The sequence below is a fragment of the Oncorhynchus kisutch genome, unplaced genomic scaffold, assembly GCF_002021735.2.
Source record: "Oncorhynchus kisutch isolate 150728-3 unplaced genomic scaffold, Okis_V2 scaffold3499, whole genome shotgun sequence".
Taxonomy (NCBI): Eukaryota; Metazoa; Chordata; class Actinopteri; order Salmoniformes; family Salmonidae; genus Oncorhynchus; species Oncorhynchus kisutch.
In genome coordinates, this window is record NW_022265444.1 from 104,967 (window position 1) to 118,311 (window position 13,345).

The following is a 13,345-nucleotide window of genomic DNA, read 5'->3' on the forward strand; positions in this document are numbered from 1 at the left end:
GCAGATCCTGGCTGACTGGCGGATCCTGGCAGACTGGCGGATCCTGGCAGACTGGCGGATCTAACTGATCCTGGCAGACTGACGGCGCTGGGCAGACTGGCGGCGCTGGGCAGACTGGCGGCGCTGGGCAGACTGGCGGCACTGGCGGCGCTGGGCAGACTGACGGCACTGGCGGCGCTGGGCAGACTGACGGCACTGGCGGCGCTGGGCAGACTGACGGCACTGGCGGCGCTGGGCAGACTGACGGCACTGGCGGCGCTGGGCAGACTGGCGGCGCTGGGCAGACTGGCGGCACTGGGCAGACTGGCGGCACTGACGGCGCTGGGCAGACTGGCAGCACTGACGGCACTGGGCAGACTGGCGGCGCTGGGCAGACTGGCGGCACTGGGCAGACTTGCGGCGCTGAGCAGACTGGCGGCGCTGGGCAGACTGGCGGCACTGGAAGAGTCTGGTTGACTGGCGGATCTGGAAGAGTCTGGTTGACTGGCAGATCTGGAAGAGTCTGGTTGACTGGCAGATCTGGAAGAGTCTGGCTGACTGGCGGATCTGGAAGAGTCTGGCTGACTGGCGGATCTGGAAGAGTCTGGCTGACTGATGGATCTGGAAGAGTCTGGCTGACTGGCGGATCTGGAAGAGTCTGGCTGACTGGCGGATCTGGAAGAGTCTGGCTGACTGGCGGATCTGGAAGAGTCTGGTTGACTGGCAGATCTGGAAGAGTCTGGTTGACTGACGGATCTGGAAGAGTCTGGCTGACTGACGGATCTGGAAGAGTCTGGCTGACTTGCGGATCTGGAAGAGTCTGGCTGACTGGCGGATCTGGAAGAGTCTGGCTGACTGGCGGATCTGGAAGAGTCTGGCTGACTGGCAGATCTGGAAGAGTCTGGTTGACTGGCAGATCTGGAAGAGTCTGGTTGACTAGCGGATCTGGAAGAGTCTGGTTGACTGGCAGATCTGGAAGAGTCTGGAAGAGTCTGGTTGACTGGCGGATCTGGAAGAGTCTGGCTGACTGGCAGATCTGGAAGAGTCTGGCTGACTGGCGGATCCTGGCAGACTGACGGATCTGGCTGCTCCATGTAGGCTGACAGCTCTGGTGGCTTCATGCAGACTGGCAGCTCTGGCGGCTCCGTGCAGACTGGCAGCTCCTTGCAGACTGGCAGCTCCTTACAGACTGACAGCTCCTTGCAGACTGGCAGCTCCTTGCAGACTGGCAGTTCCTTGCAGACTGGCAGTTCCTTGCAGACAGGCAGCTCCTTGCAGACAGGCAGCTCCTTGCAGACTGGCAGTTCCTTGTAGACCGACAGCTCCCTGCAGACTGGCAGCTCCTTGCAGACTGGCAGCTCCTTGCAGACTGACAGCTCTGGCTGCTCCATGCAGACTGGCAGCTCTGGCTGCTCCATGCAGACTGACAGCTCTGGCTGCTTCATGCAGACTGGAAGCTCTGGCTGCTTCATGCAGACTGGCAGCTCTGGATGCTCCATGTAGACTGACATCTCTGGCTGCTTCATGCAGACTGGCAGCTCTGGCTGCTCCATGCAGACTGATAGCTGTGGCTGCTCCATGCAGGCTGGCAGCTCTGGCTGCGCTGAACAGGCAGGAGACTCCAGCAGCGCTGTAGAGGAGGAAGGCTCTGGCTGCGCTGAAGAGGCGGGAGACTCCAGCAGCGCTGGAGAGGCGAGGCGCACTGCAGGCCTGATGCGTGGTGCTGGCACTGGTAGTACTGGGCCGAAGACCAAAAAAGCTCTTATTTTTGTCTCATCAGACCACATGACCTTCTCCCATGGATCATCCAGATGGTAATTGGCAAACTTCAGACGGGCCTGGACATGCGCTGGCTTGAGCAGGGGGACCTTGCGTGCGCTGCAGGATTTTAATCCATGACGGCGTAGTGTGTTACTAATGGTTTTCTTTGAGACTGTGGTCCCAGCTCTCTTCAGGTCATTGACCAGGTCCTGCCGTGTAGTTCTGGGCTGATCCCTCACCTTCCTCATGATCATTGATGCCCCACGAGGTGATTGACCGTCATCTTGAACTTCTTCCATTTTCTAATAATTGCGCCAACAGTTGTTGCCTTCTCACCAAGCTGCTTGCCAATTGTCCTGTAGCCCATCCCAGCCTTGTGCAGGTCTAAAATGTTATCCCTGATGTCCTTACACAGCTCTATGGTCTTGGCCATTGTGGAGAGACTGTTTGATTGAGTGTGTGGACAGGTGTCATTTATACAGGTAACGAGTTCAAACAGGTGCAGTTAATACAGGTAATGAGTGGAGAACAGGAGGGCTTCTTAAAGAAAAATTAACAGGTCTGTGAGAGCCGGAATTCTTAATGGTTGGTAGGTGATCAAATACCTATGTCATGCAATAAAATGCTAATTAATTACTTAAAAATCATACAATGTGATTTTTGTTTTAGATTCCATCTCTCACAGTTGAAGTGTACCTAGGATAACAATTACCGACCTCTACATGCTTTGTAAGTAGGAAAACCTGCAAAATCGGCAGTGTATCAAATACTTGTTCTCCCCACTGTATGTGTGTGTGAGGGGGAATGCCCTGATAGCCACACGCCCAAATCCTCCAGGACTTCTCTTTTCTGCTCTGCTCCCATGCCCGTGCCTTGGTCCTATCAGTAACAGTGCAATGGCCACTCTACACAACTCCTGCCTGACTGTATAAAAATCTGATTTGGGGTCAATTCCATGTCAATGAATTTCAGTAAATTCAGGAAGTAAAATAATTAGAATTTCAGTTTACTTCTTGATTGGATTGAAATGGAATCGACACCAACCCTGATAAAAAATACAGCTTTATTCCATTCCACCGCCACTGATTCTGCCCACTGACACTGATTCTGCCCACTGACACTGATTCTGCCCACTGACACTGATTCTGCCCACTGACACTGATTCTGCCCACTGACACTGATTCTGCCCACTGACACTGATTCTGCCTACTGCCACTGATTCTGCCCACTGACACTGATTCTGCCCACTGATTCTACCCACTGATTCTGCCCACTGACACTGATTCTGCCCACTGACACTGATTCTGCCCACTGATTCTACCCACTGATTCTGCCCACTGATTCTGCCCACTGCCACTGATTCTGCCCACTGATTCTACCCACTGATTCTGCCCACTGATTCTGCCCACTGATTCTACCCACTGATTCTGCCCACTGATTCTGCCCACTGCCACTGATTCTGCCCACTGATTCTACCCACTGATTCTGCCCACTGATTCTGCCCACTGATTCTACCCACTGATTCTGCCCACTGATTCTGCCCACTGCCACTGATTCTGCCCACTGATTCTGTCCACTGATTCTGCCCACTGATTCTACCCACTGATTCTGCCCACTGATTCTGCCCACTGCCACTGATTCTGCCCACTGATTCTGCCCACTGCCACTGATTCTGCCCACTGATTCTGCCCACTGCCACTGATTCTGCCCACTGATTCTACCCACTGATTCTGCCCACTGATTCTGCCCACTGCCACTGATTCTGCCCACTGCCACTGATTCTGCCCACTGCCACTGATTCTGCCCACTGCCACTGATTCTGCCCACTGCCACTGATTCTGCCCACTGATTCTGATTGTTTTAGCTCTAATTAGCACCATGCAAGGGAATGAAGACATGATCACAGAAGTGGTGTGATTAGCCAAGCTCACTGTATGCCAGGCCCAGTGCATGTGGAGCAGTGAAAGGTGTAGAAGAGGACGAGCCAAGTTTCCATTCTGGCTGGAGCTCTGGCATCGTTTCTCCTGTCTGTCTCCCACTGCTAATAGAGGGAGGGAACAGTGAGTCTGGGAAAGAGCTCTGTATAAGATTTTATCCATGTGTTTTCTTTCATTAACTTGAAATGTGTTACTGTTGTATGGAGTCTTCAACCCCTTCATTGCCCTCTGAATAGAGTTGCTTTACTAATCCTCTCACTGATATGCCTGAGAGACAAGTCACCAACTCAAAGAGCCTCAGTGTCTTTCTGTCTTAATGCAGTCTCTGTTCTGTTCACACTCTTCCGCCTCCACTGCCACAGCCCACCAAACCCAGGTTGGGGTTAGAAACTGGTTCACTACATTGCATTGATGCGGTTATATGTGTTAAATAGCACCCCTGCTGGCAAACAGAAGGAACATCAGTCAGCATACAGTCGGTTGGTACAGTAAGATCTTTGAAAGAATTAAATGGTGAATAGAAACCTGTGTCCGTACACAAGTACTTTCTCCCTGTCTTTGGTGTACTAACACTGACTCTCTAGTTCCTCTCTCCTCCTCCTCTCTCCTCTATCCCTCTCTCCTCCTCCCCTCTCTCCTCCTCTCTCCTCTATCCCTCTCTCCTCCTCCCCTCTCTCCTCCTCTCCCCTCTATCCCTCTCTCCTCCTCTCTCCCTCTCTCCTCGTCCTCTCTCCTCTATATCTGTCTCCTCCCCTCTCCTCTATCCCTCTCTCCTCTATCCCCCTCTCCTCCTCCTCTATCCCTCTCTCCTCTATCCCTCTCTCCTCCTCCTCTCTCCTCTATCCCTCTCTCCTCCTCCTCTCTCCTCTATCCCTCTCCTCCTCCTCTATCCCTCTCTCCTCCTCTATCCCTCTCTCCTCCTCTCTCCTCTATATCTGTCTCCTCCCCTCTCCTCTATCCCTCTCTCCTCTATCCCTCTCTCCTCCTCTATCCCTCTCTCCTCTATCCCTCTCTCCTCCTCTCTCCTCTATATCTGTCTCCTCCCCTCTCCTCTATCCCTCTCTCCACTATCCCCCTCTCCTCCTCTATCCCTCTCTCCTCCTCTATCCCTCTCTCCTCCTCTCTCCTCTATCCCTCTCTCCTCCTTTCTCCTCTCTCCTTCTCTCCAGGTCTAACTGGTTGAAGCCGTGCTGTGGGCGGAGGGTAGCCCTGTGGCAGGTGTGTCTGCTCAGTGCAGGCTTCAACTGTTTCCTGGTGGCCCTGGTCATCCTGGTGGTGGTCTTCTTGACCCTGGAACTCCTCATAGACACCAAGCATCTACAATGTAACTATCTTTCCCATTGACAGTAAAGGAGGATCCTTATACACTGTGTTCTAGTGACTGGAGAAAGTTAGACTTGGGTAGTCCTGTGCTTCCTTGATCCTGTGACGCATGTTTTGGGATTACAGCCCATAGAGACAATTATCATGATGCTGCATTAACATGCGTTCCAACCTGTTTTATAAACATGATTACATTTCTTACCAAAGAGAGGAAACTACAGCGACTAAAAGGCCCATATGAGAGAGAAACAGCATTGCCAACCGGGATAGTAAATGAGTCTATGAACTGGTCTCTACTCAACAGCGCTGACTGTCTAGGCAGGTGTCATCATCGCATTACATTACGGACTGTAAGCCATGGTTACGTCACGAATGGTATCCTATCCCCTATATACTGCACTAATTTTGACCAGAACCATTTGGGCCCTGATCAAAAGTAGTGCACTATACAGGGAATAGGACACCGTTTGAGACGCACCTCAAGAGACAGGTCTGTATTGAAAGATGATCCTCTCTCTGCTCTGGAGACGACAGGACACCAGTCACAGATGCATTACCATAGACTCCGACTGTCCTGGCTGTCCTGTTGCCAGCTCTGGAAAGACACATGGAGGGAGTAGGAAGGAGGGAAGGAGGATAGGGGAGATGGGGGGATACAGGGAGATAAAGGGAGGGATAAATGGGCTGATGGACTGATGGATGGGGAAGGAGAAGTAGAGTGGGAGCATTCACAACACTGTTAGATGAAAATGAGGAATAGTGGTAAAAGGCATGATGTAATATCAATGCGCCATTCTTCTGACAGATTTTGAGAAAAAATAAATATGGCTGGACAGATGTAGACATTCACAGGACATGGTAGTGTTGCTCTTGATTCCATTAAGAACAAGCGTTAAAAGTGGAATCATCCTTTAAAGATATACTTCTCCTTAATGCAACCGCTGTGTCAGATTTCAAAAAAGCTTCACTGAAAAAGTACACCATGCAATAATCTGAGTATTAGCGCTCAGGCACCAAAACAAGCCATACAGATACCCACCATGTTGTGGAGTCAACAGAAGTCAGAAATAGCATTATAAACATTATACTAATTATACTATTATACTAAATATACTAATAACATGCATATCTTAGCTTCTGGGCCTGAGTAGCAGGCAGTTTACTCTGGGCACCTTATTCATCCAAGCTACTCAGTACTGCCCCCAGCCATAAGAAGTTAAGATACACATGTTTCTCTTTTGTTATTTATTCCAGTTGCCAATGCTATTCAATTTGCCAGCGTCATCCATTGGATCAGCCTTGCCATCCTTTCACTCTTCTTCACTGAGGTAATGACACACACACACACACACACACACACACACACACACACACACACACACACACACACACACACACACACACACACACACACACACACACACACACACACACACACACACACACACACACACACAGGGTTAAGTAATAATTCAAGAGGAGGTTAACAAGGTTTAGGGCTTGGGTTACAGTCATATGATATGATAAAAAGTACCCTTCAAAGATACAGTTGAAGTCGGAAGTTGTCTGATCTTACCACGGAAGTTGTCTGATCTTATCCATTACATACATCTACTGTATGTACAGTAACACATACTAGTGTTGGGTTGGGGGGGTCCTTTATACACTTAGGTTGTCATTAAAACTCATTTTTCAGCCACTCCACAAATTTCTTGTTAACAAACTGTAGTTTTGGTAAGTCAGTTAGGATATCTACTTTGTGCATGACACAAGTCATTTTTCCAACAATTGTTTACAGACAGATTATTTCACTTATAATAATCTGTATCATAATTCCAGTGGGTCAGAAGTTTACATACACTGAGTTGACTGTGCCTTTAAACAGCTTGGAAAATTCCAGAAAATATTTTCATATCTTTAGAGGCTAATTGACATAATTTGAGTCAATTGGAGGTGTACCTGTGGATGTATTTCAAGGCCTACCTTCAAACACAGTGCCTTTTTGCTTAACATCATTGGAAAATCAAAAGGAATCAGCCAAAACCTCAGAAAAACAATTGTAGACCTCCACAAGTCTGGTTCATCCTTGGGATGAATTTCCAAATGCCTGAAGGTACCACGTTCATCTGTACGAACAATAGTACGCAAGTATAAACACCATGGGCCCTCGCAGCCGTCATACCACTCAGGAAGGAGACGCGTTCTGTCTCCTAGAGATGAACGTACTTTGGTGCGATAAGTGCAAATCAATTCCAGAACAAAAGGACCTTGTGAAGATGCTGGAAGAAACAGGTCAAAAGTAAAAACGAGTCCTGTATCGACATAACCTGAAAGGCCGCTCAGCAAGGAAGAAGCCACTGCTCCAAAACCGTCATAAAAAAGCCAGACAACGGTTTTCAACTGCACATGGGGACGAAGATCGTACTTCTTGGAGAAATGTCCTCTGGTCTGATTAAACAAAAATATAACTGTTTGGCCGTAATGACCATCGTTATGTTTGGAGGAAAAAGGAGGAGGCTTGCAAGCCAAAGAACACCATCCCAACCGTGAAGCACGGGGGTGGCAGCATCATGTTGTGGGGGTGCTTTGCTGCAGGAGGGACTGGTGCACTTCACAAAATACATGGCATCATGAGGGAGGAAAATTATGTGGATATATTGAAGCAACATCTCAAGACATCAGTCAGGAAGTTAAAGGTTGTTCGCAAATGGGTCTTCCAAATGGACAATGACCCCAAGCATACTTCCAAAGTTGTGGCAAAATGGCTTAAGGACAACAAAGTCAAGGTATTGGATTGGCCATCACAAAGCCCTGACCTCAATCCCATAGAACATTTGTGGGCAGAACTGAAAAAGCGTGTGTGAGCAAGGAGGCCTATACAAACCTGACTCAGTTACACCAGCTCTGTCAGGAGGTATGGGCCAAAATTCACCCAACCTATTGTGGGAAGCTTGTGGAAGGCTACCTGAAACGGTTTACCCAAGTTAAACAATTTAAAGGCAATGCTACCAAATACTAATTGAGTGTATGTAAACTTCTGACCCACTGGGAATGTGATGAAAGAAATAAAGCTGAAATAAATCATTCTCTCTACTATTATTCTGACATTTCACATTCTTAAAATAAAGTGGTGATCCTAACTGACCTAAGACAGGGACGTTTTATGAGGATTAAATGTCAGGAATTGTGAAAAACGGAGTTTAAATGTATTTGGCTAAGGTGTATGTAAACTTCCGACTTCAACTGTATATGTTACTTTCTGTGACCATGTAGAATAGGAAGGCTTGAGTCAAAGAAAGCCTACATTCACAGCAGCAGTATAAAAATGGAGACTGTAACTTGTCCTGTCTTTTTTTGTCCATATTCAAATGACGTTTCAGAATGTGTTGTAGATGTGTTGAAACATGAGGAGAGTGAGAATATTTCACCTTGTCATGGGAGAGGTTGTATTTGGCTTTTCTCCTCCCCTTCCATCCTTTCTCGCTCTCCCTCTTTTCACAGACTGTCTTCAGGATTGTAGTCCTTGGGATTTGGGACTACATTGAGAACAAAGTAGAGGTAAGATTAATTACGCAAGCTTCATAGAGTTTTATCATTGAACTATTTTTTCTTCCACAAATCAATTCACATTACAGTTGTTAAATGTTAAATGCTGCCAAAAAGTCTGCGTGCATTGTAATCTTCCTCATATAATAAACCTCAATGTAATATCTCCTAATGACAGTGTGTAATATCTCCTAATGATAGTGTGTAATATCTCCTTTAATGACAGTGTGTATTATCTCCTAATGACAGTGTGTAATATCTCCTAATGATAGTGTGTAATATCTCCTAATGACAGTGTGTAATATCTCCTAATGACAGCATGGTATATCTCCTAATGACAGCGTGTAATATCTCCTAATGACAGTGTGTAATATCTCCTAATGACAGCGTGTAATATCTCCTAATGACAGTGTGTAATATCTCCTAATGACAGTGTGTATTATCTCCTAATGACAGTGTGTAATATCTCCTAATGACAGTGTGTAATATCTCCTAATGACAGTGTGTAATATCTCCTAATGACAGCGTGTAATATCTCCTAATGACAGTGTGTAATATCTCCTAATGACAGCGTGTAATATCTCCTAATGACAGTGTGTAATATCTCCTAATGACAGTGTGTATTATCTCCTAATAACAGCGTGTAATATCTCCTAAGTCTATGACAGTGTGGCATGTGATGTGTGTTTGTGTGTACCCATGCCTGCATGTGTGGGTATGTGTGTGTGCTTGCGTGTGTGTGTCTGGGTGTCTGCTCCCTGCAGGTGTTTGACGGGGCAGTCATCGTATTGTCCCTGGCCCCTATGGTAGCCTCCACGGTAGCCAATGGCCCCAGCAGTCCCTGGGACGCCATCAGCCTCATCATCACCCTGCGCATCTGGAGGGTCAAGAGAATCATCGACGGTGAGACTGAGGGTGGAGCAGACCAGAAGCTCCCCTGTGCTCCTTCTTCCCCTATCATCTGTCTGTCTGTATGTCTGTCTGTCTGTCTGTCCGTCCGTCCGTCACTCAGTCCGTCACTCAGTCCGTCCGTCCGTCACTCAGTCAGTCAAAGCCCTGCTGGTGGATGTCTTACTAGAGTCATCCTGACCTAGGTGAAGTCATCGTCCCTCTCAGTCAACAGCTTTCCTTAATGTTCTTGGTATTACTCTTAGATGGAGGGTTAGTTAGTTTGGTAGGATTGGTTCTAGTGAGATATTATTGAAGAATTCAACAACCTTACATTGTACCAACAGATGACTTTGAACTTGAACTATCAATCCTTAATTATTACACCTGACTGATCTACTACGAGAGGGACTACGACTGGGATACGTGGTTGTCTCACCTAGCTATCTTCAGATGAATGCACTTTGTAAGTCTGCTAAATGACAGAAATGTAAAAAATGTATTAGATTTTTGATTCACAATTTTAGCGCTAAATTCGAAAATATCATTCTTCACCTAAGGATGATAAAGTGTATTGCTTATTCAATACATGATTGGCAGCACGACCCCATTCTCCCCATGATTATACACATTATTTACTATTCACAACAATAGAATTATTGATCGTCCCTCGGAGTAAATTGCCACCCGTTCTCCTACATAAACTGGTATTGATCCTAAGCCCTGTTTAAACAGATTTAGAAAAGCCATGATAATGACTATACTGGCTGTTCTATGTTATGCTAATGTAATGCAGATTGATTTCTAACAGGAGGTCACCCTCAGTCTCAGTGAGAGCTGTGCATGATCAACCTACAGACCTCAGTCTCAGTGAGAGCTGTGCGTGATCAACCTACAGACCTCAGTCTCAGTGAGAGCTGTGCATGATCAACCTACAGACCTCAGTCTCAGTGAGAGCTGTGCATGATCAACCTACAGACCTCAGTCTCAGTGAGAGCTGTGCATGATCAACCTACAGACCTCAGTCTCAGTGAGAGCTGTGCATGATCAACCTACAGACCTCAGTCTCAGTGAGAGCTGTGCATGATCAACCTACAGACCTCAGTCTCAGTGAGAGCTGTGCATGATCAACCTACAGACCTCAGTCTCAGTGAGAGCTGTGCGTGATCAACCTACAGACCTCAGTCTCAGTGAGAGCTGTGCGTGATCAACCTACAGACCTCAGTCTCAGTGAGAGCTGTGCGTGATCAACCTACAGACCTCAGTCTCAGTGAGAGCTGTGCATGATCAACCTACAGACCTCAGTCTCAGTGAGAGCTGTGCATGATCAACCTACAGATCTCAGTCTCAGTGAGAGCTGTGCATGATCAACCTACAGACCTCAGTCTCAGTGAGAGCTGTGCGTGATCAACCTACAGACCTCAGTCTCAGTGAGAGCTGTGCATGATCAACCTACAGACCTCAGTCTCAGTGAGAGCTGTGCATGATCAACCTACAGACCTCAGTCTCAGTGAGAGCTGTGCATGATCAACCTACAGACCTCAGTCTCAGTGAGAGCTGTGCATGATCAACCTACAGACCTCAGTCTCAGTGAGAGCTGTGCGTGATCAACCTACAGACCTCAGTCTCAGTGAGAGCTGTGCATGATCAACCTACAGACCTCAGTCTCAGTGAGAGCTGTGCATGATCAACCTACAGACCTCAGTCTCAGTGAGAGCTGTGCATGATCAACCTACAGACCTCAGTCTCAGTGAGAGCTGTGCATGATCAACCTACAGACCTCAGTCTCAGTGAGAGCTGTGCATGATCAACCTACAGACCTCAGTCTCAGTGAGAGCTGTGCATGATCAACCTACAGACCTCAGTCTCAGTGAGAGCTGTGCATGATCAACCTACAGACCTCAGTCTCAGTGAGAGCTGTGCGTGATCAACCTACAGACCTCAGTCTCAGTGAGAGCTGTGCATGATCAACCTATATACCTCAGTCTCAGTGAGAGCTGTGCGTGATCAACCTACAGACCTCAGTCTCAGTGAGAGCTGTGTGTGATCAACCTACAGACCTCAGTCTCAGTGAGAGCTGTGCATGATCAACCTACAGACCTCAGTCTCTCTAGCTATAGACAGTATACTTACATGACCTCACCATCAGCTCTGTGTGTCTGATCGACCAATCTCCAGACCAGAAACAGTGTACATACAGTACATCACCTATGTAGTCTACATAAGTCTACATAGACCTACATACACTGAATGCACAAAACATTAAGGTCACCTGCTATTTCTGTGACAGACGGACCAGGTGAAATCAGGTGAAAGCTATGATCCCTTATTGATGTCTTGTTAAATCCCCTTGAAGGGGAGGAGACAGGTTAGATAATACTTTTTAAGCCTTGAGACAAAATATTTAGGTGCCTTTGAACAAGGTATGGCGGTAGTTGCCAGGTGCACCAGTTTGTGTCAATAACTGCAATGGTGCTGGGTTTTTCATGCTCAACAGTTTCCCATGCTTTTCAAGAATGGTCCACCACTCAAGGGACATCCAGCCAACTTGACACAACTGTGGGAAACATGGGCCAGTATCCCTGTGGAATTGCCCTGACGAATTGAGGCTGTTTTGAGGGCAAAAGGGGGGGTCAACTGAATTTTAGGAAGGTGTCCTTAATGTTTTCGTACCCTCAGTGTCAGAGCTACATAGAATATGAAATACTGTACATATAGTTTGTACTAGTATTTTTGCCAATACAGGTGAAGTGAACTAATTTGTCAGCTCTGCATGCTAAATACGATATTAGCATTTTGAGAAAGTACGTTAAAATCCAACACTAGTCATATCCGAAAATGGTGCAGTAATCATGATGTGGTACATCTAAAGCATGTTAAGTTGTTTTTAGACTTCAACAAAAGAAACGCCCAACGGCATTGATTCATTCTGCAGCAATTCAATCACTATAGAGAACAACTTAGTCTTTCACATTCCTTCACAGTATCTGTCTCCAGGCGTGTTTGTTTACATGTGTTTGAGTGATTGAGTTGGATAGTTAGGCAGCCAGCCACGCTTAGCAAGAACATCAAACTCACACCTATACAGTAAGTGCAGGAGAGTGGAGAGCAACATCGATTACACACCAAGAAATATGTAATAAGATAGAATACATTCTTTCCTCTTTCACTGAAAAAGTATCAGATAGATTAATGGTGGGAGAGAGAGAGAGAGAGACAGACAGGGAGAGGAGGGAGGAGTAGAGAGTGAGATGGTGAGAGAGAGAGAGAGGTGTGGAGGCCAGGGGCTTTGCACTTGGCCTGAGCTGAGAGGAGAGGTGAAAGTGGAAAAGGCTCTTGTGACAGAGGTGCTGTGGAATCAACCATGGTGCGAATTATACTGCTACTTGGCATGTCCTGCCATGCCAGCAGCTGTCAGCAGTCACGCACGCACGCACGCACACACACACACACACACACACACACACACACACACACACACACACACACACACACACACACACACACACACACACACACACACACACACACACACACACACACACACACACTATACCAGCCGTCTTTGACATGCTTATTATAGCCATGCACAAATTGGGCAGCTAATAATCCCCCACTTCAGCTTCCCCTTGGTGCATGTGAATTTGGCTGTGCCTGCCTGCCTGCCCCCTCTGCTCTGCTCCCTTCCCCTTGTTAAGTGTGAGTTCTGCTGTGCCTGTCTTCCCCCTTTGCTCTCCCCGGCCCTGAGTTCCACTGTTTCATCCTCCCCCCTCTGCTCTCCCCCCCATGCATTCTGCTGTGCTCTTCCGGCCTGCCCCCTCTGCTGTCTCCCTCCCTCTTCCTGTGTATTGACAGCTCTATTAATAGGCTATGGGAGAGCAGAACAGAGCAGTGCTGCTGGAGAGAGATGG

General features: G+C 47.4%; 1 protein-coding gene across 1 annotated transcript in view; it reads left to right on the forward strand.

Annotated features, from left to right (window-relative positions):
- Positions 1-11,791, forward strand: part of LOC116371669 (transmembrane protein 266-like) — a 73,222-nt gene extending 61,431 nt beyond the window's left edge. The window contains exons 4-7 of the mRNA XM_031820576.1: positions 4,847-5,001; positions 6,255-6,328; positions 8,502-8,558; positions 9,311-11,791. Of these exons, the coding sequence (XP_031676436.1) occupies positions 4,847-5,001; positions 6,255-6,328; positions 8,502-8,558; positions 9,311-9,640 (616 nt within the window). The 3' untranslated portion in view covers positions 9,641-11,791. The remainder of the gene's footprint in view (positions 1-4,846; positions 5,002-6,254; positions 6,329-8,501; positions 8,559-9,310) is intronic.
- The last annotated feature ends 1,554 nt before the right edge of the window (positions 11,792-13,345 follow it).